This window comes from Procambarus clarkii, chromosome 42, assembly GCF_040958095.1.
Source record: "Procambarus clarkii isolate CNS0578487 chromosome 42, FALCON_Pclarkii_2.0, whole genome shotgun sequence".
Taxonomy (NCBI): Eukaryota; Metazoa; Arthropoda; class Malacostraca; order Decapoda; family Cambaridae; genus Procambarus; species Procambarus clarkii.
The window spans coordinates 18,459,986-18,487,823 of record NC_091191.1 but is presented as its reverse complement, the minus strand read 5'-3'; the positions used below and the strand labels follow the sequence as shown (position 1 = coordinate 18,487,823).

The window sequence follows — 27,838 nt, the reverse complement described above, 5'->3', positions numbered from 1 at the left end:
ACTCTTGCAGATTGTCATGAGACAGCCGTCTCTATGGAGGAAATTGTAGACGCAGCAACTGGGTACTACTACAATGATCGGATTTTGATGAGAAAATGGAGACCACAGAGTGCTCCCTTGTCAAATGAGTGGGAGGTAGTCCACCAGGTTATGTTGCCGACCTGCTATAGCGAAAGAATTTTGGCAGCTGCTCATGATGATCCTATGGGGGGACATCAAGGTATTAATATCACGTACCACAAAATTTTAAAGTATTTTTTCTGGCCCAAGCTCAAAAGCGATGTGGCAAAATTTTGTAATGCGTGTATTGTTTGTCAACTGGTTGGGAAACCAAACCAGACTCCACCTAAAGCTCCTCTAAGGCCTATTGTTGTGCCAGAGGAACCATTTTCTCATGTGGTAATGGACTGTGTTGGACCATTACCTAGAACTAAGTCTGGTAATGTTTACCTAATCACGCTGTGTATCACTACTCGTTACCCAGAGGCTTTTGCTGTAAGGAACATCCGAGCAAAAACTGTTGTTGCTCGTATGTTGCAATTTTTTTCCACTTTTGGACTGCCTCGGGTCGTGCAAACTGACAATGGTACTAACTTTAAGTCTGATATTTTTGAACAATTTTGTAAGGACCATGGAATAACTCATAAGGTTTCCAGCCCATACCATCCACAGAGTCAGGGGGTAATTGAACGTTTCCATCTAACTCTGAAGCAGATGTTGAAGACATCGTGCGAGAGTTCCCACACCTTCTGGGACACACCTTTTCAAACATTAGCTATTTTGCTCATATTCTAATGTATAAATTTATAAAAAGAAAAATACAGTCACGTTGATTTTATTTAGCACCATTAATAGTATGACTAACAAAACAATAGGAATGTGATATAATACACCCAACTACAGAACAATGTGTCTTATATTACAGTAAATATATTACAGAAATCTTAGAAAAATACAGTTTCTTTCAAATTGCAAGAACATTTACAATGTGAATATCTTGCCTAACTAAGGATGTAATAAAGAGCTCCCATGATATTAGTTATGACTAAAGAATGAGGAGGGTATTAATAACTGTTTATTCTACAGGAATCAGAAGGAAGCCTAGCATTGGAGAAACAATAGTTTATTTTTAATTTGTGAATTTACATAATAAAAAAAATATAAATCATGGTGCAAAATTTTCTTTACAAAACACAGTACTGTTATTTTGAAATAAAATACAGTGGAACCTCTATTAACGAGTTTAATCCGTTCTGGCACTGAGCTCGTTATCTGGAAAACTCGCCTTAAGAAACAAATTTCCCCATTTAAAATTTGTTGTACTGTTTTGTTGTACTGTTTTCAGGTTTATTTTACCTTATGAAGAGTCGTTGCTGGCTTGAGGGAGACGATGGGGAGGTGGGAAGGAGGAGAGGGGTTATGGTGTGGAAGGAGAATCCACCTCTGAGTCAGGCGGGCTCTCTCTCCTTGAGAATTTCACCCCACTGGGACCGGGTTGTGGTTCACTATCACTGGCTCTTCTTTTCTCTACTTTTGCAAAGAGTGTATCTATTGACAATTGCTTTTGTCTTTGTTTTAGGATGTTCCTAAAACGAGACAGCAAATTGTCATTAAACATGTTCACACACTGGGTTGTCACTGCTTGATCAGGGTGATGCTTCTCCAAGAATGCGGTCACCTTTTCAAACATTCCCAACACTTCCCTGATCTCAATGAAAGAGACAGCATCCTCCCTTACCTCCTCATCCCCTTACTAATGGTGCAAATTGTTGGTGAGGGCCTGCCATACTCCCTTGTGAGATCAGTCACACAAACACCACGCTCATGCTTTGTAATAATTTCCTTCTTCAAATCCACAGTAATTGTGTCTTTCTTCATCTTGACAACACTATCTTTAGCAAGCAGATTCTTTGGTGACATCGTGCGTTACAAATTGTAGTCACAAAACCACAAAAAAAACAAAAACAAAGCACAAATAAATGCAGAAGGATGCTTGTCGTGTGAAATAAAACAACAACAATGGCGTCGGAGAATTTGCGAGAACCCACGAGACGTTAGGAAGCACCATGTGGTTTTGCTCGTTAATAGAGGAGAAGCTCATCAATAGAGACAAATTTGCTGCGAGTGGCTCGCTCGTTACTGGAAATGCTCATAAATAGAGGCACTCGTTAATCGAGGTTCCACTGTATATAGAACAGTAAAAAAAAAAAAAAAAGACAATGAATTAAAACTTGAAACGTAACATAGCCAGATATCACTGCTTAGGGAAGTGGGATGACACCCACCCCTACCCCACCTTCGTGTGCACACATTGATGTGATAAACTCCCACTGATCTTGCTCAGGATTGTACACTTCAACTGTGGACAGGTTAGACACACCGTCATAGCCACCGATGGCATATAAGCGGCCCATATTTGCTACTAGTGCAACACGACTGCGTGTAACACTCATGGGAGCAATAAATGCCCATCTGGAAAAAATATACATTAATCATACATTTGGTTCATAGACCATACATAAATTATACACATTTAATAATTAACACATGTACTGGAAGCTAAACATATAACTTTATAAGGTACGTAACTTCAAAAATAAATCTGAAAATATAACCAGTATACAGTAGTAAGTAATAAAATCAAATAGTAACTGCTTATAACTGCTTAGTAACTGCTTATTGTTATGATTATTGTTATGATTATTGTTATAATCATAATAATAACAATGATAACCATCATTATTGCAGCAAAATCACCTACTAAAAATACATGCTTACCACATGATGGCAGCCCAAGCAAATCCGGGGCTCACTCATTCACACGCTGCCTTAACCCTTAAACCGCACAATACATACATATACCATTTGAGTAACTTTCCCGAAACCGCGCAGTACACACACATACGATTGAGGCTCTAGCTTGTATAATTTTAACTGCCGCACAAGGGATAGGGTCTAGCTATAGTCCAGCCACAACCGATAGTAAACAGATGCCACCTAGATAAAAAATCATGGGTACCATATCCGGGTGTGAGAACCTCGGTTCTGAGTGAGCCACCAAGGCTGGAGCATGCAGCATAAGCTCACAGCACTGCTGTTCAGCTTGTGACCACAGCATCGCCTAAAAAAACCCAGCGTTGAATGTAATGAAATGCCATTTTCTGGGTGAGTCCCGGAGGCTCCCCGGAGCTTACTAGGCTGATATGCTAATGTCAGATTTTGGCATCAGTCATGTGTATGGGGTTCATATGGGCCTACCGGGGACCACAAGCCAGAACCTGGCCCCCTCTAGAGAGGCAAGGGGAGCAATGGCCTATAGAAACCCCCCCCCCCCACTTTGTGATTGGAAGCATTCTATGTCTGCCATCAACTGGGTTAGGCACTCAGAAAGATAGGCGTCCCAAGACAAACCCCTATTCGGGTGAAAATTGCAACCAAAAGCCGAACGAGTGGATAGAACTCCCTAAACAAAAAGAGCAAACTAGTAAGATGTCACCCGTTGTAGCGCCGCTGTCTGCGTAGCCCTCCCTCCCCGGGAGGTGGCAGGGGTAGCCCCAGACCCATCGCCCCGGCGATCCACACCCCAGTTCTGAGGGTGGATGTCAAAACACACGAAAAAGCGCCAACTGGAGGGAGGGAGGGATGCCGGGGAGGCTCTGGAACTCACCCAGAAAATGGCGTTACATTACATTCAACGCTGGTTTTCTGGGGGGGGGGGGAGTCCCTATGGCTCCCTGGAGCTAACTACCCACAGAGGAAAAGAATAGGGACTTACCCGGGAGGTTGCGACTTACTCCTCAACCTGAAGTCGAGACAACTGGCAACATCAACCGACCCAAAACGACACAGGCCCGACTGGGCCCAGGAACATTTACAAGGTAACAAGCAGCCGAGAACCTGTTCGACCGCTAAAATCCCCGCACCCGAATGTCAGCTCAAAACATATTGCCAAAGATGGCGGCAAGAGCTGAGAACTTGCGGACGTCATGGGCATGAGGATAGACTGCAGGCTGGCTAGCCTTAATAACCTTGCGGACGACCTGGGAGCCCCGCACCCTCGAGCAGGGAAGAAGGGAAACCGGGTCAACCCAAAGCGCGTTCACATACACAGAAACCGTGACACGCAAATAACGGCGGAGAGCCGCAACTGGACATAAAACATGATGCACCCCTGGCCTAACCAACCAAGCATCAACAACCCAGGGACCCCTCCGGAAAGCAGCAGTCTCATTCTTTGCCAGAAAAGAAGGAGAAGGCTGTAAACGAACAAACTGATCTTCCCGACTGAAGGAGCAAAACCCTCTGCACCAGAGGAGAGCATGAAGCTCACAACCCGACCCCCAGAGGCCAATGCCAACAGGAAAAGGGCCTTCGAAAAACAATCCGGAACCGAAGGGGACAAACAAAACGAGGAGAAGAAAGAAAAGAGAGCACTCTGTCCAAAGACCAGGACGGCTCATGCAGAGCATGAGCAGACCGGAGGTAAAATAATGCCTGAGACAGCTTGTGAAATGTCGCAGACGGGACATCAATACCGAAAGCAAGCTGAAGCGGCTCCGCCAGCGCCGCACAATACATGGCGAGTGTTAGGCATAAGGAGATGGTCTTGGAACAACCAAGAGAGAAAGGACAACACCACCCGAACAGAAAGTGAAGTACAACAACAAAGACGTAAAAAGAACTGGAAGGACCGCCAGGAAACTTTATACTGCCGCCAAGACAAAGCCCGCAGGTGGGACACTAATAAGGAAGCCACCTGATCACCATAGAGATGATGAAAACTCAAGTAAAAATTACCATACGCGAAAACTCGAGAAGATTGAACCATCCACGTGACGTACCGGTCCGATCTGCTGGAGCCGCAGATGGATGTACCGGTCCGTACCTGACGTACTGGTCCAATCTGCCGATCTGCGGAGCCGCAGAAAAACCTCCGGGTTCAGACACCAAGCAAGCAGCGCCTGAAACCACGGCTGGGCCGGCCACCAAGGGGCCAAGAGGACACCTCTTCCCTGGTAAGTCTCCAAGCGAGTCAGGACCTGGAGCAATAGCTGAACCAGGGGAAAGAGGTACAGAAACCCCAACCTCGACCAGTCCTGCCGAAAGGCGTCGACCCCGACGACCTTGCAGTCTGGAAAGGGAGCCACATACAGGGGGAAGGCGCCACGACCACACCGACGCGAAGAGGTCCACCTTGGGGCGTCTGAACATCTGGCAAAGCCAACAGAAGGAGTCGTCGTCGACCATCCATTCCGTGGAGAGGGGAACGAAACGAGACAGGACATCGGCCAAGACGTTGGACACTCCCCACACGTGAACTGCCAGGAGAGTCAAACCCGGAGAACTCAGCAGACGAGTCACCCGAAGTGACCAGCACCAAAGAGCCAAGGACCGCATTGAACCCCACCCGTTCAGACAATGAATCACCGGGGAGCAGTCCGAATGGAGCCGAATCGATGACCCGCGGGCGTCTTGAAGCTTCCGAAGAACAAACCACACTGCCGCAAACTCCCGCACAGTGCTGTGGGCTCGACGGAAAGACGGACCCCACCAACCCTGGCCGGCCTGGTGAGCACTGGTCACAAAACCCCAGCCGAGAGATGACGGGTCCGTGAACACATCAAGCGAGGGCTTGGGTAAGCACCAAGGCAGTGAACCCTGAAAAGTCCGAAGAGGAATCCGTCGATGCAACAACCGACGCAAAGCCCCCGGGGTCCGAACCCAGCGATCGCAAGAGAGGCGGAAGAGACGTCTCTGAAGGAACCAGAATAGCCAACGAAGCCAAACCCGACCCGGCAGGTAGACCAGCATCGCGAAGTTCAGGCTTCCACACAGACCCTCGAGCAACTGCCGGGTGACCCGGGAACCTCCCAGAAACAGGCACATGAGGAACCCCAGCCACAGGAGAGACTCCGTAGGAAGAGACAAGGAAGCAGTCCGAGAATCCCACACAAGAACCTGGGAGGGAACCAGATGAGACTTCCTCCAGTTCACCAAGAACCCGAACCCGGCGACCTGAGAAAGAACCAGATCCCTGGCCAGCAGACACGCGGACTGGTTGAGCCCAAACCAGCCAGTCGTCGAGGTAAGCCAACAACCAAACACCTAACAGACATAGACGGGTCACCACGACCTGCGCTAGGTGCGTGAAAACGCGAGGTGCCAGATTCACCCAGAACGGGAGACAACAGAAGCGGTAAGCACGAAGCCCCATAACAAAACCGAGCCAGTCCCTGAACCCCGGATGAATCGGGACATGCCAATAAGCGTCCTGGAGGTCAAGGGACACCATCCAAGCGCCCGGCTCCAATAGGAGCCGAACCTGGGACAGCGTGGTCATTCGAAAGGAGAGGCAATGAACCCAGGGGTTCAGACGGGACAAGTCCAGAATGAATCGCAGGTCCGCGCAGTCCCGTTTCGGGACTGGAAACATACGGGAAACCCATCTGAGGGACATCGTCGTTTTGACTACACCCAAGCGAACCCACTCCAGTAGTAGGCTGTCGCTGGAGAGAGAGACACATGTTGGTGAGGTCTGCGGAGATTCGACAAATACTTGGGACACTGAAGTACTATAGAGGCTAGATCATAGTATTTGGCCTCTTGCAGTGTACTCACCTAGTTGTGTTTGCGGGGGTTGAGCTCTGGCTCTTTGGTCCCGCCTCTCAACCGTCAATCAACAGGTGTACAGATTCATGAGCCTATCGGGCTCTGTCATATCTACACTTGAAACTGTGTATGGAGTCAGCCTCCACCACATCACTTCCTAATGCATTCCATTTGTCAACCACTCTGACACTAAAAAAGTTCTTTCTAATATCTCTGTGGCTCATTTGGGCACTCAGTTTCCACCTGTGTCCCCTTGTGCGTGTTCCCCTTGTGTTAAATAGACTGTCTTTATCTACCCTATCAATCCCCTTCAGAATCTTGAATGTGGTGATCATGTCCCCCCTAACTCTTCTGTCTTCCAGCGAAGTGAGGTTTAATTCCCGTAGTCTCTCCTCGTAGCTCATACCTCTCAGCTCGGGTACTAGTCTGGTGGCAAACCTTTGAACCTTTTCCAGTTTAGTCTTATCCTTGACTAGATATGGACTCCATGCTGGGGCTGCATACTCCAGGATTGGCCTGACATATGTGGTATACAAAGTTCTGAATGATTCTTTACACAAGTTTCTGAATGCCGTTCGTATGTTGGCCAGCCTGGCATATGCCGCTGATGTTATCCGCTTGATATGTGCTGCAGGAGACAGGTCTGGCGTGATATCAACCCCCAAGTCTTTTTCCTTCTCTGACTCCTGAAGAATGTCCTCTCCCAGATGATACCTTGTATCTGGCCTCCTGCTCCCTACACCTATCTTCATTACATTACATTTGGTTGGGTTAAACTCTAACAACCATTTGTTCGACCATTCCTTCAGCTTGTCTAGGTCTTCTTGAAGCCTCAAACAGTCCTCTTCTGTTTTAATCCTTCTCATAATTTTAGCATCGTCCGCAAACATTGAGAGAAATGAATCGATACCCTCCGGGAGATCATTTACATATATCAGAAACAAGATAGGACCGAGTACAGAGCCCTGTGGGACTCCACTAGTGACTTCACGCCAATCGGAGGTCTCACCCCTCACCGTAACTCTCTGCTTCCTATTGCTTAGATACTCCCTTATCCACTGGAGCACCTTACCAGCTACACCTGCCTGTCTCTCCAGCTTATGTACCAGCCTCTTATGCGGTACTGTGTCAAAGGCTTTCCGACAATCCAAGAAAATGCAGTCCGCCCAGCCCTCTCTTTCTTGCTTAATCTGTGTCACCTGATCGTAGAATTCTATCAAGCCTGTAAGGCAAGATTTACCCTCCCTGAATCCATGTTGGCGATTTGTCACGAAGTCCCTTCTCTCCAGATGTGTTACCAGGTTTTTCCTCACGATCTTCTCCATCACCTTGCATGGTATACAAGTCAAGGACACTGGCCTGTAGTTCAGTGCCTCTTGTCTGTCGCCCTTTTTGTATATTGGGACCACATTCGCTGTCTTCCATATTTCTGGTAGGTCTCCCGTCTCTAGTGACTTACTATACACTATGGAGAGTGGCAGGCAAAGTGCCTCTGCACACTCTTTCAGTACCCATGGTGAGATCCCATCTGGACCAACAGCCTTTCTAACATCCAGATCCAGCAGGTGTCTCTTGACCTCCTCTCTCGTAATTTCGAACTCCTCCAAGGCCGCCTGGTTTACCTCCCTTTCTCCTAGCACAGTGACCTCACCCTGTTCTATTGTGAAGACCTCCTGGAACCTCTTGTTGAGTTCCTCACACACCTCTCTGTCATTCTCTGTATACCTGTCCTCGCCTGTTGTAAGTTTCAATACCTGTTCTTTCACTGTTGTTTTCCTTCTGATGTGACTGTGGAGTAGCTTTGGTTCGGTCTTGGCTTTGTTTGCTATATCATTTTCAAAAATTTTCTCTGCTTCTCTTCTCACCCTGACGTACTCATTCCTGGTTCTCTGGTATCTCTCTCTGCTTTCTGGTGTTCTGTTATTCCGGAAGTTCCTCCACGCCTTTTTGTTCAGTTTCTTCGCTTCCATACATGCCCTATTATACCATGGATTCTTCTGTTGCTTCTCGGATTTTTCCCTTTGGGCCGGGATGAACCTGTTTACTGCCTCCTGACACTTTTGGGTAACATAGTCCATCATACCCTGTACAGACTTGTCTCTGAGGTCTGTGTCCCAAGGTATTTCACTTAGGAAACTTCTCATCTGTTCATAATTCCCCTTTCGGCATGCCAGCCTTTTGATTCCTAGTTCTTTTTGGGGGGAGATAAGTCCTAGCTCTACCAGGTACTCAAAGTTCAATACACTGTGGTCACTCATTCCCAAGGGCGCTTCCATCTTAACTTCCCTTATATCCCATTCATTTAGGGTAAATATCAAATCAAGCATTGCTGGTTCATCTTCTCCTCTCATTCTTGTTGGTTCTTTGGTGTGCTGGCTTAGAAAGTTTCTTGTTGCCACGTCCAGCAGCTTAGCTCTCCATGTTTCTGGTCCTCCATGCGGGTCTCTGTTCTTCCAATCTATCTTCCCATGGTTGAAGTCTCCCATAATTAGTAGTCCAGATCCATTCCTGCTAGCAACAGAAGCTGCTCTTTCTATTATGTTAATGGTGGCCATGTTGTTTCTATCATATTCCTGTCTAGGTCTTCTGTCATTTGGTGGTGGATTATATATGACTGCGACTATAATTTTTTTCCCTCCATTTGTTACAGTACCTGCTATGTAGTCACTGAAACCTTCGCAGCCCTGAATATCCATCTCCTCAAAATCCCAGCCTTGTCTTACCAGCAGAGCTACACCACCCCCACCTCTTCCTTCCCTCTCTTTCCTCATAACATAATAGTCCTGTGGGAACACTGCATTTGTTATCGTTTTCGTGATCTTTGTTTCTGTGAGGGCTATTATGTCTGGGTTTTCCTCTAGTACCAGTTCTCCAAGCTCATTTGCTTTATTTGTAATTCCATCTATGTTTGTGTACATCGCTTTGAGGCTCACTTTCTTCTGTCCCTTCTCAAATCGCCTCCTTGGTGAGTGTTCTGCTGGTGGGGGAGGCTGTTCCATGGGTGTGAGGACCTGTGAGGTGGATAACAGGGTCTCAGAGGATACTGGGATGAGGGGCGGGGGATCCAGTGAAGGGGGAGGGACAGGGAGGGTATGGGGTGAAAGGGGAGGGAGGACGGGAAGGAAAGGGGGGAAGGGAGGACTCGGGAGGAGGGGAGGGGTAGAAGGGTGGGGATTGGGTGTGGGGGGAGGGAGATTTTGCTGAACATTTGAGTGGGGGCAGGGAGGGTTTGGGGTAGGGGGGTTTTCTATGCAGTGGAGGGAGGCGGGGTTGTCCTCCCTTCTGGTGTTACTGGGTAGCTGGTTGTGGGTTCCCCCCTCGCCTCTGGGGGTGTTGGGTTGGGAGCTGTGACTTCCTGGTTTTCCCCTCTCGCCCTGCGCCTCTTCCTTGCTTCTGCCGCCACGGCTCTCTCCTCCCTTGTCATGTCTCTCTGGAGGAATACATTTTTTAATTTTCCCACGTTTTTCAGGGAGCTCTTCCTTGATAGGATCTTCTCCTTTGTGTTCTCGTTTGCAAACACTATCTTTATCATTCGGTCTCGGTCTTTGTTGTACCGGCCTAGCCTGAAAACCTTCTCAATGCTATGCTCAGCCCCTTCCATGTCTAGTGCCTTTAGTACTTCATTCACTGCTGCTTTGTCCTTGTCACTCCACTCTGTCCTATTAGATCCTTCCTGCTCCTTAATACCCACAGCAACCACTGATCTGTTCCTTTCCAGCAGTTGGCTAGTGGAGCGTGCCGCCTCCTGCGAGGTGGCTGCTTTCATGGCCACCTCCATCACTGCAGTCATTACTTCAGAGTTATTTTTTTTTAGTATTTCCGCAAATGTTCCTTTTATTGTGGCATTCTCATCCAGAAAACTATTACCACCTTCTCCCTGGGTGGTTTTCTGATTTTCAGCCTCGATACCATTTTCTTTGAGGGCTCTAATCTCCTCCTTTGCTGCTGTCAGCTCTCTTTTCAGGTTGCTTATTTCGTTCTTCATTTCCTGCATCATTTCTTGCATCTCACTCTTGATGTCCTCCAGAAACTGGGCGAACATTTCCTTCATCTCGTCACCTTGGCTCTTTCCTGTTCCCCTGGGACCTCTGGCTGCCATGCTTGACCCTGTTGGGATGGGGGAGGGAGAGAGAGAGAGAGAGGAAGAGAGAGAGAAAGAGAGAGAAAGGGAGTGATAAAGGGAGAGATAAATGGGTGGGTGGGGGGGATCCGACCCTTCCACTGAAGTGAGAAGAAAGTAGAAGGGAAGGGGGGGGGGGAGGAGATGGAGAGAGAGGCGGGAGGGAGAGAGAGGAGAGGGAGAGAGTGGGTGAGGGAGAGAGCGGGTGAGGGAGAGAGCGGGTGAGGTGTGTGTGTGTGTGTGTGGGCAGAGAGGGAGGGGGAAGGAAAGAGAGAGAGAGAGAGAGAGAGAGAGAGAGAGAGAGAGAGAGAGAGAGAGAGAGAGAGAGCAGGAGAGAGAGAGAGAGAGAGCAGGAGAGAGAGAGAGAGAGAGCAGGAGAGAGAGAGAGAGAGAGCAGGAGAGAGATAGTGGGAGAGGGAGAGAGGGAGAGTGGGGAGGGGAAGAGTGCGTGTATGGGCGATGCGGGGGACTGGGGGTGGGGGGGGGAGATGGCGACTAAGTCAGGTCAGGTCCGATGGTGCAGTCAAGATGGGGGGGGGATAGTAAGGTCCTATCCCAGATGCCTTTTCCCCTGACTGGACAATTGTGTGTGTGTGTGTGTGTGCACGCGTGTGTGTGTCTGTTTTAGCGTGTGCACACTTGTGTGCGTGTATGTGTCAAGATATCCCTTATGTGTTACCTCTGCCTAAATGAGCCACTCTGAGATTTTTAAATATATATGATATCCTGAAGCAAGGATATGTAGCAAGTGTGTAGCAAGCAGGGTGCAATGCAGCATAGATATATCGCAAGCGATACAGCAAAGAAACCAAAGTGGAACTAGTGGCATCACCGGTGCATATACAGTGTGGAGCGACCGCGTGGAACGACATGACCTGACGGCCAGCGTGGGACGACCGCCATGGAACTGCCTGGGTGTGCTTGTTGGGTTATCTTGAGGTTATCTTGAGATGATTTCGGGGCTTTTTTAGTGTCCCCGCGGCACGGTCCTCGACCAGGCCTCCACCCCCAGGAAGCAGCCCGTGACAGCTGACTAACACCCAGGTACCTATTTTACTGCTAGGTAACAGGGGCATAGGGTGAAAGAAACTTTGCCCATTGTTTCTCGCCGGCGCCCGATATTGACCCTGGGACCATAGGATCACAAGTCCAGCGTGCTGTCCGCTCGGCCGACCGGCTCCCCGGCTCTTACGGGTGGTGACTGGTAAGTGCCCCTCTCTCTGAAGCCTTCAACAAATGTGCAAGATTTATATGGTACCTGGTTGATACCTGGTTGATGGGGTTCTGGGAGTTCTTCTACTCCCCAAGCCCGGCCCGAAGCCAGGCTTGACTTGTGAGAGTTTGGTCCACTAGGCTGTTGCTTGGAGCGGCCCGCAGGCCTACATACCCACCACAGCCCGGTTGGTCCGGCACTCCTTGGAGGAATAAATCTAGTTTCCTCTTGAAGATGTCCACGGTTGTTCCGGCAATATTTCTTATGCTTGCTGGGAGGGTATTGAACAACCGTAGACCTCTGATGTTTATACAGTGTTCTCTGATTGTGCCTATGGCACCCCTGCTCTTCACTGGTTCTATTCTGCATTTTCTTCCATATCGTTTACTCCAGTACGTTGTTATTTTACTGTGTAGATTTGGTACTTGGTCCTCCAGTATCTTCCAGGTGTATATTATTTGATATCTCTCTCGTCTTCTTTCTAGTGAGTACATTTGGAGGGCTTTGAGACGATCCCAATAATTTAGGTGCTTTATCGTGTCTATGCGTGCTGTATATGTTCTCTGTATTCCCTCTATTTCAGCAATCTCTCCTGCTCTGAAGGGGGAAGTGAGTACTGAGCACTACTCAAGACAGGACAACACAAGTGACTTGAAGAGTACAACCATTGTGATGGGATCCCTGGATTTGAAAGTTCTCGTAATCCATCCTATCATTTTTCTGGCTGTCGCAATATTTGCTTGGTTATGCTCCCTAAACGTTAGGTCGTCAGACATCATTATTCCTTTATCCTTTACATGCTGTTTTCCTACTATGGGTACATTTGATTGTGTTTTATACCCTGTATTATGTTTAACCCTTAAAGTGCGCATCACGTCATATGACGTGTTGGACGCTGTTCCAGTCAACTGCGCATCACATCATATGACGTGTTGGAGTACTACGCAAGATTTAAACGGCCCGCGGATACATGGGGTTCACCACACCTTCATCAGGGCTCTTGTAAACAGACGCCATTTTTTAAAAAAATCGTGGGCCAAACTCCCGGGTGTTATTGGCCTCAGTATTGAGTTAGCAACCAAGCCTGACGCACGCAGCATGAGCTAACAGCACTGCTGTTCAGCTTGTGACCACAGCATCGCCTAAAAATGCCAAAATACACTTGTTCATGCTATTATGTAGCGATGATATTATTACAGAAGACCCCTGACTGTGATAAAACTGACCAGGGTTCTGATAATAGCAGGATTGTGGTGATATTTAGCGTTATGCGCCATGGAGGGAGGAGTAATGCTGTGGGAGGGAGGGTGGTGGTGATGTCTTCTGACTGTGTGTGGCCACCTTTTATTGACTGAACTCACCATACCAGCTTAGTGGTTTGCTATGGTGAATACAAATGTAGATACTTATATATAACGTGTGTATAGAAGGTACAAACAGCATGACATGTCATGTTGCGTACTGGTGGCCACTATGGTTTTTGGGCACCATACCAGCTATTTGTACAGTTATGGTGAATAAAACATGTAGATACCTATATATAATGTGTGTATATAGAGTAATAACATCACAAACAGTATCGTTGGAGGAGAAATATTAGTGCGTCTGACCTTGAACCCGTGAGGGCGGCAGCCACCAGCTGACTGTGTGTGTGTAGCTATGTCTCTTATTGCCTGAACTCACCATACAAGCTTAGATGTACAGTTATGGTGAACAAAACATGTAGATACTTATATATAACGTCTGTCTATAGAATAAAAACAAACACAGTATGGTGGGAGGAGAATATTGGCGAGTGAAGAGGTGAGGAAGGGAGTGGTGGCGAGTGGCTGGTATGGTCACTCTTCTTTGCTTTTTGATTCACAATATCAACTTAGTGGTTTATTATGGTGAACAAAACATACAGATACTTATATATATAACCTGTATATATAGTGTAATAAAAGCAAAACTATTTGTTTATTGTTTTATGAACATAATAATTGAGTCACTACTATGAACACCATAATTTTGAATACAACGATGGTTCATACATTTTTATTATATAAATATATCACACTACACACTATTGAATAATATTACTGAAAAAAAAAAAAAACTTAGAAAAAATCAGAGACATTGAAATAATTAGGTAATAATATCTTTGTGGCAACTCCTGCCTGACAGCTGGAGCAGTGCAGACCTTGTCTGGCGGCTGCTGTCAATGCCTCTTTTTTGCCAGACTTCCCGACCATATTGCGGCCAAAATATGCCACCTATGATTCTCCCCCCCCCCCCTCCCCCGTGATCTGGGAACACAGAACACTTTTATACGACGAAAAAAAAATTGGGATTTTTTTATTTTTTGCACCTGGCGATATTACAGGCCTAAAAGCCCTTAGCGGTTTAAGGGTTAACCACTGTGCTGTACCGGTCAAGAAATCTCATTTGACCATTACTGCGCAAACCAAGAAAGCACTTTTTTTTCCTAATCCATTCCAAACGTGAGTGCAGTAGGTTGGGTACGAAATGAACTTCTGAGACTTCCAATGGGCAGCCATCTTGAAAAAAACCAGCGTTGAATGTAATGAAACGCCATTTTCTGGGTGAGCCCCGGAGGCTCCCTGGAGCTTATCGGGCTAATGTGTGTTATGTTAGACCGGGACATTAGCTATGGAGTTCAGACCTACCAGGGACCAGCGCCAGAACCTGGCCCCTTCAGAGAGGTTTCAGGGAGCAATGGCCCTGGAAAACCCCATATGGTTGGGGGTTTTCCTTATCTGCCATCGACCGGGGTTAGGCACCCAGAAAGGTAGGCGTAACAAAACAAACCCCACATGGTAAAAAACTACAACAAAAACCGAACAGAGAGGTAGAAAACTCCCTACAATCCCAAGGAAAACAATCAAACAATCAATTTACTGCCGCGCCGGTCGTCCGCGCAGCCCTCCCCTCCCCGGGAGGGGGAGTGGGGGGGGGCCCCGGACCTCACCGCGCCGGCTGCCGTCAGTTCGGAAACTAGGCTTCAACCAACGCGAAAAATCCCGCCGACCGGATGGGAGGGAGGGTAACCAGGGAGCCTCCGGGGCTCACCCAGAAAATGGCGTTTCATTACATTCAACGCTGGTTTTCTGGGGGGAGCCCCTACGGCTCCCTGGAGCTACATACCCAAAGAGAAGGAAAAATGGGACTTACCCGGGAGGCGGTGGCCACAAACTCCTCAACTCGAAGTCGAGACAACAGGCTGCAACCTGCGACCCAAAGCAACACAAGAACGACGAGGAGCAGGGACATTCACCAAATAACGGGCGGCCAGGACCCTGTTCGACTTCCAAAATCCACGCGCCTGAATATGAGCCCAAGACATATTACCAAACACGGCAGCCAAAGCCGCAAACTTCCTAACGTCATGGGCGCGAGGATAGACCGCAGGCTGGCTAGATTTAATAACCCTGCGGACAACCTGGGAGACCCGAGCCCTGGAACAGGGAACGAGGGAAACCGGATCAACCCAAAGCGCATCCCCAGCCACTCCGGCCGAAGCGCGCAGGTAACGGCGAAGTGCAGCAACAGGACACAACACATGATGCACCCCCGGCCGAACCAACCAAGCATCAATGACCCACGGACCCCTCCGGAAAGCAGCCGTCTCGTTCTTCGCCAGAAAGGACGGAGAAGGCTGCAAACGGACAAACCTACCCCCAGGACCAAAAGAGCAGTAACCCCTGCGCCGGAGGAGAGCATGAAGCTCCCCTACCCGGCCCCCAGAGGCCAATGCCAACAAAAACAAAGCCTTGGAAAAACAATCAGGAACCGAAGGGGCCACCACAAACCGAGGAGAGGAAAGATAGGAGAGCACCCTGTCCAAGGACCAGGACGGCTCAGGCGGCGCATGAGCAGGCCGGAGGTGAAACATAGCACGGGAAAGCTTACGAAACGGGGCGGATGTGACGTCCACCCCGAAAGCGAGCTGGAGCGGCTCCGCCAGCGCCGCACGATACGAGGCGACAGTATTAGGCATCAAATGACGGTCCTGAAAAAGCCAAGTAAGGAAGGACAAAACAACCCGATCCGAGAGAAAAGACAACCTACGAAGAGCCAGAAAATGGCGAAAGGAACGCCAGGAAACTTCATACTGTCGCCTAGACGAAGCTCTCAGGTGGGACACCATCAAAGAAGCCACCTGATCACCATAGAAATGGTGATACACCCGCGTCAAAAAGACCAGACGCGAAGAGCAGAGGAGAAGGTCGAACCAGCCCCGTACCGGATCGGGCCGACCTGCTGAAAGAGGCGGAGCCGCGGGAAACGTCCCGGGTTCGGGCACCGAGCCAGAAGCACCGGAAACCAAGGCTGGGCCGGCCACCAAGGGGCCACGAGGACTACTCTCCCCGGGAATGTCTCTAACCGAACCAGAACCCGAAGCAACAGCTGGACCGGAGGAAAAAGGTACAGGTAACCCCACCTCGACCAGTCCTGCCGAAAAGCATCCACCGCGAACGCCTCGCAGTCGGGGAAGGGCATCACATATAGAGGGAGACGCCGGGACCACGCCGACGCGAAGAGGTCCACATCTGGGAGACCGTATGTCTGGCAGATCCAACGAAACGAGTCGTCGTCGACCGTCCATTCCGTGGACAGGGGAAGGAAGCGAGACAGACCGTCCGCCAGAACGTTGGACACTCCCCGGACGTGAACCGCACGGAGAGCCAAACCCCGAGAATCCAGCAGACGAACCACTCGAAGGGACCAACCCCAAAGAGCCAAGGACCGAAGAGAACCCCCGCGGTTCAGGCAATGAACCACCGGAGAACAGTCCGAATGGAGGCGAATGGTCGATCCCCGAGCGACCCGAACCCTCCGAAGCGCGAACCAGACAGCCGCGAACTCCCGAACCGTGCTGTGAGCCCGATGGAAGGACGGACCCCACCGTCCCTGGCCTGCCTGGTGAGCACTGGTCACAAAGCCCCAGCCGAGAGACGACGCGTCCGTGAACACATCGAGCGAGGGCTCGGGAAGGCGCCAAGGCACCGAACCCCGAAAAATCCGAAGAGGAAGACGGTGACGCAGCAACCGACATAAGACCCCCGGAGGGCGAACCCAACGATCGCGAGAGAGGCGGAAAGGACGTCCCCGAAGGAACCAAAACAGACGCCGAAGCCAAACCCGACCCGGCGGGTAGACTAGCATGGCGAAGTTCAGACTCCCGCACAACCGCTTGAGCAACCGCCGAGTGACCCGGGACCCTCTCAGAAACAGCAAACGGCGGTCCCGCAGCCGCCGCAACGCCACCGGAGGTAGAGACAAGGAAGCGGTCCGAGAATCCCAAACAAGACCCAGCCAGGTCCGAACCTGGGACGGAACCAGATGGGACTTCCTCCAGTTCACCAGGAACCCGAACCTGGCGAGCTGGGAAAGAACCAAATCCCTGGCGAGCAGACAAGCTGACCGACTGGAGCCCACACCAGCCAGTCGTCGAGGTAGGCCAAAACCCGAATCCCTAGAAGACGCAGACGGGTCACCACAACTCGGGTCAGACGCGTGAAAACGCGAGGTGCCAGATTCAGGCCAAAAGGTAGGCATCGAAAACGGTAAGCGTGACGCCCTACCACGAAGACTAACCAGTCCCTGAACCCCGGATGAATAGGAACGTGCCAATACGCGTCCTTTAGGTCCAGGGACACCATCCAGGCACCCGGCTCCAACAGAAGCCGGACCTGAGACAGAGTAGTCATCCGAAAGGAGGGGCAAGGAATCCAGGGGTTCAGACGGGACAAGTCCAGAATGAACCTCAGATCCGCACAGTCCCGTTTCGGCACTGGAAACAGGCGGGAAACCCACCTGAGGGACGTAGTCGGTTCGACCACGCCCAAGCGCACCCACTCAAAGATGACTTGACGAAGCGCAGGAGAAGAGACCTGCCCTGTTAGCCCCGAACCCCCCAAAGGAGGACGAGTCGCCCAACGCCACCGCAGGCCGGATGACACGACCGAAAAGGCCCACAAATCGTGGGACCAAGCGTGGGCAAACAGAGCGAGCCTCCCCCCCATCGCCCCGTCAACGGGGCAAACTGCGAAAGGGCCGACGCCCCGCACGAGAACCCAACCGTCGAACAGGGCGAACACTGCGCTGCCCAGACGACGCTGGCCCCAAAGGGAACAACGGCTCAGAAACCGGCACCAAAGGCCCACCTCGACCAGCGGAAACCGAAACCCTGGCACGACCCCTCCGAAACTGCCGAGAACGACTGCTCCGGAGAATCAACAAGTCCGCCATAGGACGACAACTAGCCGAAGCCGCATGCAGAAACTGGGACACCGCAGACTCTGCAAACAGCAACGGACAAAAAGGAGACGAAAACCTAAGAGCCAGGGCCCAAGCGGAATCCAAAGAGAGGGCGAGCACAGCCTGACGGCACGCGAGGCGAGAAGCAAAAAACAGAGACACCGCTTCCTTCAGGATGGGCGCAAAGAGCTTCAACAGCGCAGCCGACGCCCTAGCTGCCGAAGAAAGCGCCCCGGACGAAGGCCCTTCAGCCAACGCTCCCACATCCTCCTCGAGCCAAGCAGAAGAGAGCTCGAGAAGGGAAAAGAAACGCAAGACCGAAGCCAAATGCCCACGGGAGCGCAACTCCTCCGCAACCAATGAAGCCGAAAGCTGAGGAACCTGCACGTGAAGCTGGAAAAGGCCAACATCCCGAGAAAGCACAGGAGCGAATAAGCACGCATTAAGGTGCTCAAACTCGCCCCCCAGGTAAACCTGCATAAAAGTAGCAGTCTCGCGCCAATCAAGCGTGCGGGTCCGACAGAACCCATGCCACGCCCCCAACGAAAAGAAAGGGCAGTCTGCTAGCCAGGAAGACCCCGGAACCTCCAAACGTACCCAAAAACGGGAAGAAGAACCGAACTCAAACGAGGACGGATCCATTGGGGAGGCATAACCCGGGTCTCGCAAGAGGTATGCAGCAAGAGCTTCCCGAGCCACCTTCGCGGAGAGATGGGAAGTAGCAAACCCCTGTAAAGACGGAGCCGAGGTACCCAAAGGCGCCCGGAACCGAACACGGGGAGGAGCCGAACCCAAATCATACTCATACAGGGAGGGAGGATAAGAAAACCCCTCCCCCTGCAACAATAAACCCCGTGGGGAAGGCAAAAGCACCCAAGCGGGGTCACAGGGGGCCCAAGGCCCCCAGGCCGACTCCTCCCCAGCCCCAGGATCCCTTACGTCGGGACCCGGGGCAGAGCCGTCCTCCAAACCCTCTACCCCTGAAGAAAAGGTAGAGTCCAAGGGAAAGGCAGACAAGGGGGCCTGCTGGTGGGACCCAGAAGCCTCGGCAGGAGGAACCGGCTCAAATGCCTCCGTCCCCGACCCGGATGGGGCAGCCCCCGAAGCAGCCCGAGTCTCTCCACCAACTAAATCCTGTGCCAAGGCCGAAAGCCGCATACGTTTCGGAGCCGGACACAGGGGGGGTGGTGCAGGAAGAACCACAGGGGAAGGACCAGAGGGCATAGGAGTCAAAGCCATAGCAATCAACGCCCCCAGGTCAGGGTCCCTAAAGCCAAAACGGGGCAGCCTCGGGGCATCCAGGCGGGAAACCGACCTAGCGCGTTGCAATAACCTAAATCTAACATGCAACGCTGATGCTGCCTGTACTCTAATAGGAACATCCTCAGAGTAAAACCTGAGCACAAGCAGAGAACAGGACTCGCAAGACTCCGGGTCAAAGGTGTCATTGACCCAACAGGCAGCATGACGGAGGCAAAACAGGTGACTGTCACCCTGAGACAAGGGCACACTGCAACCTTCAAACCCGCACAAGGCAGGCTGGAACTCGGGAGATGCCTCCATGGGTCCCCGAGCCCCGACAGGGGTTTCCAGGGCCCGTAGGGTAGCAACTACGGGAAGCCCGGGCAAGGTGTTGCTAACCGGTTAAGAAACCCAAACAAAACACGGGTAAATGATAATACTGAAAACCCCTGGGACGTGTACAAGCATGGGGGCCTAGCAGAGGACCACCAAAACAATACCAGGGAAACTATGGGCCCACGAGGCAGCACCTCCACCAGGCAACCAAAAACAAAACAAAAGAAAAACCCCGCAAAAGTACACCGTCCCCAGAGCAACAGGAACCGGTCGCCGCTTAGGTGGCAGGCCGCGCAACACCTTGACGCCCTAACCAGCACAAAACCAGTCCCTACCCAGGGCCAAACAAGGGCCCCAAGCCCCAGCTGGCCCCAAGGGCGAGGCAAATGCCGAGCAGCAAAAACCTCTACGGGAGCGGTTCCCGAACGCCCCAGAGAAGATAACCCTGACACGCAAGGGCAGTACTCACAGGGCGCCTAGGGAAGGAAGCCCTAGACGCATGCAGCCCCGGCACTGATGAAGTACTCCTGGCCACCGCACACCACAACAACAGCAGAGAACGCCACACGAGGCAAACACCGCCAAGGAATTTGAGGCCAGAGAAGCGTCTATCCCGGTTGACACTAGCTTGCGAACTGACGGCAGCCGGCGCGGTGAGGTCCGGGCCCCCCCCCCCCTCCCCCTCCCGGGGAGGGGAGGGCTGCGCGGACGACCGGCGCGGCAGTAAATTGATTGTTTGATTGTTTTCCTTGGGATTGTAGGGAGTTTTCTACCTCTCTGTTCGGTTTTTGTTGTAGTTTTTTACCATGTGGGGTTTGTTTTGTTACGCCTACCTTTCTGGGTGCCTAACCCCGGTCGATGGCAGATAAGGAAAACCCCCAACCATATGGGGTTTTCCAGGGCCATTGCTCCCTGAAACCTCTCTGAAGGGGCCAGGTTCTGGCGCTGGTCCCTGGTAGGTCTGAACTCCATAGCTAATGTCCCGGTCTAACATAACACACATTAGCCCGATAAGCTCCAGGGAGCCGTAGGGGCTCCCCCCAGAAAACCAGCTATTTTGAAAAAAAAAAAAAAAAACGGCATTGAATGTAATGAAACGCCATTTTCTAGAAGAGTCCCGGAGGCTCCCCGAAGCTATCCAGGCTGATATGCTAATGTCAGACTTTGGCATCAGTCATGTGTATGGAGTTTTGTGGGCCTACTGGGGATTACGAGCCAGAACCTGGCCCCCTCACAGAGGCATGAGGAGCAATGGCCTATAGAAACCCCCATGTGGTTGGAAGCATTCTATGTCTGCCATTGACTTTGTTAGGCACCCAGAAAGATAAGCATCCCAAAATAAACTCCTATTCTGGTGAAAATTGCTACAAAACGATGAACAAGTGAATAGAACTCCCCAAACAGAAATGAGCAAATGAGTATGACGATATTCGTCGCCGCGCCGCCGTCTGCACAGCTCCCACCCCCTGTCCCTGGGAGGGGAAAGGGGGAGCCCCAGACCAATGCGCCAGCCATCCACACCCCAGTTCTAAGGCTGGATATCAAAAACACGCAAAAACTGCTGACAGGAGGGAGGGAGGGTTGCTGGGGAGCCTCTGGGACTCACCCAGAAAATGGCATTTCATTATATTCAACGCTGGTTTTCTGGGGGGAGCCCCGTCGGCTCCCCGGAGCTACCAACCCAAAGACGAAAACAAGAGAGACCTAACTTGGGAGGTGGAAGTTGCACACACCCCAATGCGAAGCGGAGACAAAACTGTAACTGCCAACCCAAGGCCACACAAGCCCGACAAGGCCTAGGAACATCAACGAAGGAATGCAGAGCCAACCTACAAATGACTTGGGCATGGGACAGACCGCAGGCTGGCCAAACCTGAACCACCCCGCAGACGACCCGAGAGAACTGCTCCCTAAAACAGAGAAGAAGGGAACTCCAGAATAACTCAAAGTGTAACCCCGGTCATGGCAGCTGAGGCACGCCAAGCACCGCGAAGTACTGCAACCGAACACAACACAAATTGCACCCCCGGCCAGACCAACCAAGCATCAACAACCCAGGGGCTCCTCTGGAAAGCAGCCATGCCAGTCTTCGCCAGAAAAGAAGGAGACGGCTGCAAGTGAACAAACCTATCAGGAGAACCTAAAGAGCCAAAACCCAGGCGCCGGAGGAGGGCATAAAGCACCCCGCCCCAACTTGACCCCCAGAGGCCAACGCCCACAAGAAAAGAGCCTCGGAAAACAAACCAGAACCGAAGGGGCCACAACAAACCGAGAAGAGAGAGCACTCAATTGAAGAACTGGGACGACTCAAGCGGGGCAAGAGCTGGCCGGAAGTGAACCTCACCAGAGACGGCTCGCGAAGTGGTGGAGAGGCAACTCCAAAACCGAAGCAACACAAAACGGCTCTGCCAGCGCCGCATGAGACAAGGCGACAATATGTGGCAAGATGACGGCCCTGAACCTCCACAAAAGAGGACAAGACCACGCCAACAAAATGCAGCAAACCTACGAAGGGACAGAAAGAAAAAGGAAGCCCCACACCACTGCCAAGATGAAGCACGCAGGTGGGACACTATCAACTAAGCCACCTGACCACCAACAGATAGTGAGTGACTCGAGGCAGAATCGAACCAGCCCCATCATGGACCGATCGAGCATAGTTAGAGGCAGAGCCGTGGGAAAATCCTGGGTGCGATCACCAAGCAAGCAGAGCCGGAAACCTAAGCCGGCAAGGAATGAGATGGAATGTCTGCCGAACAGAAAACTTCCCAATGCCAGCAAGCTCGGCAGGAGATTGGAAACACTGCGGTTCGGTAGGGTAAGCCAGGAAACCAGGAACCCAAACCCGGCAAGCCGGGAAAGAACCAAACACCAGCGGCTAGGGACAAGAGTGTAGAAGATGAGGAACGAGATAGACAGGCAGCAAACGGGAACGAAAGGGACATGACCAACAACACACAGGGTCATGTAGATGTCAGGTGATGGACAGTTGAGAGGTGGGACCAAAGAACCAAAGCTCAACCTCCACAAGCACAACTAGGTGAGGACAACTAGGTGAGTACAGAGAATCTAATGCATATGAAAGGGTTAAGCCAGGCACTGCAAGACGGGCAAGGAATGAGTGAGCAAAGACCACAAAAAACGGGGCCGTGCCCCACCATGTAACAAACAACACAGATGAACAAGGAAGGCCCCAAGAAGAAGCATGCAAGGGCCAAGCAAAACGCCACAACCAATCCCCAACACACATCCTCAGTATCAAAACTGCAGCAAAATGCTTGAGGGATTCAAGCATGGGTTGGACATGTTTAAGAGTGGGATTGGGTGGGTATAAAGAGGAGCTGCCTCATATGGGCCAATAGGCCTTCTGCAGTTATCTGTGTTCTTATGTTCTTATCCAAAAACCACAAACCAGCGCATGGCCAAAAGAGACGTCCGACCGCAGAAACTCACCTGCAGAGTGTAGGCACGAGTGCGTCACGACACATCGGAGCCGAGAATATTCTGGGAGCACCGCCAGAGGAAGAAGGCCAGAGCCGCACATGCAGAGAAGAGTAGGGTAGAGGTGAATGCGGCACCCCTCACCCGTACGCAGAGAAAACAAGGCATCCTCCCCATTTTGGTAATTCAGAACACCCCCAGTATCTACGGGGCATTGACTGGTGAGATGAGAGGAGTGAGAGGCGAAGCACCCGAGAGAAAAAGGATGCAGAACATCAACACTTGTGTACACCGTCCATAACAAAAACTCCCATGGCGCATGCGCAGGATGCATGAGATCCGAGCCACTCAACTTGCCTGGCGAGGAAAGGCGCCAACTAGGAGTATTTAAGGAAAATGAGCAGTGCCGAGACAGAGCACATAGAGAAAATATAATTACAAAAGAACGAGACAGTACTGAAAACCGAGAAGAAGCACGGAAGAGGACCACCGAGCCCTAGAAAGGACCGGAGGGAAGCCTTACCGGAAGACGACAGATGTCCCAATACAGTAATACGGGAAGAAGCGAAGACCTTCCCGAACCTTTGAGAACCCACAGAAGCAAGCACAAAATCCCGAAGGCTCATAAAGGCACAGTCGCACCCGAAACCAAACGTCATGTAGAACCCCGAGAAGAGGGGAACAGGATCCCGACATGACGGAGAAGTCCTGTCCCAGAGAAGAAGGGTGAGGGAAATGGAGAAGAGTACCCACCGATAGGACGAAACCAACGGACCCAAAGTGACAAGGAAGCGAACTCAGGGAGGGGCCGATGCTCAACGACTCATACGCAGAGGGGGGAAAGGAAAACCCCCACTCCCCGTAACCCGCAAGACTCGCTCAGAGGATAGAAAACCCCAGCGGGGTCCAACGGGGCCCGAGGGCCTCCAAGTCAGCCCCTCTCCAGCCCCGGGAACCAACACGGCAGGCCCCGGGGCCGAGCCATCCCCCCAAAGCCCCAGCCCCACAAGAAAAGGCCTGGGCAGCCAGAAAATCCCTAAGGAAGGGAGCCCACTGGTAGACTCATACAACACGGCTGGAGGAACAGGCTCGAAAGCCTCCATCGCTACCCTGGAAGGGGAAATCCCCAAGACCACCCAAGTCTCAGGACCATTAAAGCCCCGCCCCGACCCCGAACCCACAGACGGTAAGGATCCAGATGCAGGGAGGAAAAGGAAGGGGAAGGGAGGGAAGGGGAGGGGGAACAGGCAAAATCACAACAGGGGAAAGACAAGGGGGGCGCAGACGGAAACAAAACCGAAGCAACCAACAACCCCCAAGCCCCGTCACAACAACCAAACAACGGAGCAGCCTCGGGGCACCCGGGGAGCAAACAACCTAGCACGTTGCAAGGACTTAACTAAACTCAATGTGCAACACCCATGCTGCCTGCACCCGCATAGTCAGCATAAGACTCCGGATCGAAGGTGCCACCGACCCCACAGGCAGCAGAGGCAAAAACAGTGAGAGCCACCCTGAGACAAGGGAACCGAGCAACCCTCGAACTCGCACAAAGCGAGGAGGGGATATCAGGGGTCACATCTATCGGACCCACATGCCCCTGTGGGGTTTCCCAGGGTCCTGAGACGGAACTCACGCTCAAGGAAGCCCGGGCAGGGTACTGGCGCAAAAGTCTACCCAACAACTTTCTAAAAACTGAACTCCGGGGACGTGAACACTCACGGGGGACCAAGCAGGGGGCACCACCGGAATAAAGAGTACTCAGTACACAGGGGGCAATAACCAAGGCAGACATCCCCGACCAGGCAGACAAACAAAAAGAAAAAGAAAACCCCCGGCAAGAGGACAGCGTACCCAGGCAGAACAGAGCCGACCGCTATGATTGGTGAAAACAAGCTTCGCAGTACCCTGCGCCCATACCAGTGCAAACTGCCCCCTACCCGAAGCCAAACAAGGGAGACAGAACACCCTAGCACACACAGGGCGGCCAAAAACCGATTAGTAAATGGCCAAGTTGAGACAGAACCCAAGGAACCTGAGGAAGGTGGCAGTACTTACTGGGTACCTAGGGAATGGAACCCTAGGTGCATGCAGCCCGTGTACTGAAGAATCACTCCTGGCTCACAGACCCCTTATAAGACAGCAAACACGCCACAGGGCACAGAGCAGAGACCAAGACTGGAGCCAGAGCACACGACTTCTCAGAACTGTGGTTTTGGGTTGCCGGCATGAGGGGTCTGGGGCTCTCCCTTCCCCCTCCTGGGGAGGGGGAAAGCTGCGCAGACGGCGGCGCAGTGACATCATGCTCATTAGCTCGTTTTTATTTTGGGAGTTCTGTCCACTAGTTCGGCTCTCAGTAGCAATTTCTTAACCAGAATAGGGGTTTGTTTTGGGATGCTTACCTTTCTGGGTGCCTGACCCGGTCGATGGCAGACAGAATGCTCCCAACCACATGGGGGTTTCTATAACCATTGCTATTCATGCCACTCTGAGGGGGCCAGGTTCTGGCTCATGATCCCCGGTAGGCCTAAGAACTCCACACACATGACTGATGCCAAAGTCTGACATTAGCAATATTAGTCTGGATAGCTGAATAAAGCATACAGTGCTAAGAGCAATGAAGAGAAACACAAAGGTGAGAGAACAGTACAATTAATTGAAAAAAACATTTTAAATAAAGTACACTCTCAACTCTGTATACTCTGACAATATTGCCAGAGATTCTACAAATTAAATTTAGCTGTAATATTTTACATTTAAATTACAAAATAGAAGAACTAGATTAACAGATTACCTGCTTGTGATGGGATCATACACTTCTACAGTTCTTAAGAAGGTTGAGCCATCATATCCTCCACACACATATAACTTTCCATCCAGTGTAGCTGCACCAAGACGACAGCGTTTGCTTAGCATTGGAGTAACAGGTGTCCACTGACCTGTTGTTGGGTCATACCGCTCCACCTAAGAAACATATACAGTATATAAAATAATAAAATGTATTCCACAGTAACACATACAAAACAGCGTTGAATATAATGAAACGGCAGTTTCTGGGTGAGACCAAGAGGCTCCCCAGAGCTATCCAGGCTTATATGGATATAACAGACTTTCGCATCAGTCATGTGAATGGAGTTCTTAGGCCTACCGGGGACCACGAGCCAAAACCTGGCCCCCTCAAAGAGGCAAGAGGAGCAATGGCCTATGGAAACCCCTGTGTGGTTGCAAGCTTTCCATGTCTGCCATCGACCGGGTCAGGCACCCAGAAAGATAAGCGACCCAAAACAAACCCCTATTCTGGTTAAAATATTGCTACTGAAAGCCGAACTAGTAAACAGAACTCCTCAAATGAAAACGAGTAAACGAGTATAGTGTAACCACGTCACTGTCTGCACAACCCCCCCCCCTCTCCGGGAGGGGCAAGGGGAAGCCCCAGACCCTCACGCTGGCTATCCACCCCGCAATTCTGAGGCTGGATGTCAAAAACCCAGAAAAAGAAAAACTGCCGACCAGAGAGAGGGAGGGATGCCAGGGAGCCTCCGGGTCTCATACAGAAAATGGCATTTCATTACATTCAACGCTGGTTTTCTGGGGGGAACTCCTTCGGCTTCCTGGAGCTACTTACCAAAAGACAAAACAAGAGGGACTTATCTGGGAGGTGGTCGGCACTCGCCCCCTCAACGCAAAGTCGAGACAACTGGCTGCAACCACCGACCCAATGCAACACAGGCCCAACCAGGCCCCACAATGACAAGGTAGATTGGCCAGGACACTGTTCGGCCTTCAAAAACCACATGTCTGAATGTCAGCTCAAGACCTGTTACCAAAGACGGCAGCTAGCGCAGCAAACTTATGAACGTCGTGGGCACGAGGATAAACCCCAGGCTGGCTGGATTGAATAACTCTGCGGACAACTTGGAAGACCCGAGCCCTGGAACATGGAAGAAGGGAAACCGGGTCAACCCAAAGCACATCCTCGGTCATGGAGGCTGTGCATGAGGGGTGCATCATGTGTTGTCTGGCCCTCTCAGAGAGGCACGAGGAGCAATGGCCTATAGAAACCCCCCTGTGGTTGGGAGCCTTCTATGTCTGCCATCGACCAGAACAGGCATCCAGAAAGGTAGGTGCCCCAAAACAAATCCCTACTCTGGTCAAAATATTGCTACCAAAAGCCGAACGAGTGGACAGAACTCGCCAAACAAAATTATCAAACTAGCATGATGTCATCACGTCGCCACGCCGCAGTCTGCGCAACCCTCAACCAACCCAGACCATCTGCTCCGGCGATCCAATCAGCAGTTCATAGGCTGGATGTCAAAACATGCAAAAAACACCGCCGACCATAGGTGTGGGATATTTGGGCTTGATTCTGATTAATTAATAATTAAAGTAGTAAATTAAATTACGAAGGACCACCCGCTTTTAAAGTAAAGAGGGAAACTGAGAATTTCAGATCATTAGATAAATTCTAGAGAAAACCAGTGACTATGGATATGACTAGAAAGTATGATCATGAGTATAATTAATGGGCTGTATTATTAAAGAAACAAACCTCAAACACCTACATTGGGGGGTTATTGCTGGAGGTAAGTACGTCCAGGAATCAGTGTGGT

General features: G+C 51.0%; 1 protein-coding gene across 1 annotated transcript in view; it reads right to left on the bottom strand.

The window, feature by feature from the left end:
• Positions 1-819: 819 nt before the first annotated feature.
• KLHL18 (Kelch like family member 18) overlaps positions 820-27,838 on the bottom strand; it is a 347,445-nt gene continuing 320,426 nt past the window's right edge. Inside the window, exons 9-10 of the mRNA XM_069339925.1 lie at positions 26,020-26,189; positions 820-2,472 (exon numbers count right to left, since the gene is read on the bottom strand). Of these exons, the coding sequence (XP_069196026.1) occupies positions 2,262-2,472; positions 26,020-26,189 (381 nt within the window). The 3' untranslated portion in view covers positions 820-2,261. The remainder of the gene's footprint in view (positions 2,473-26,019; positions 26,190-27,838) is intronic.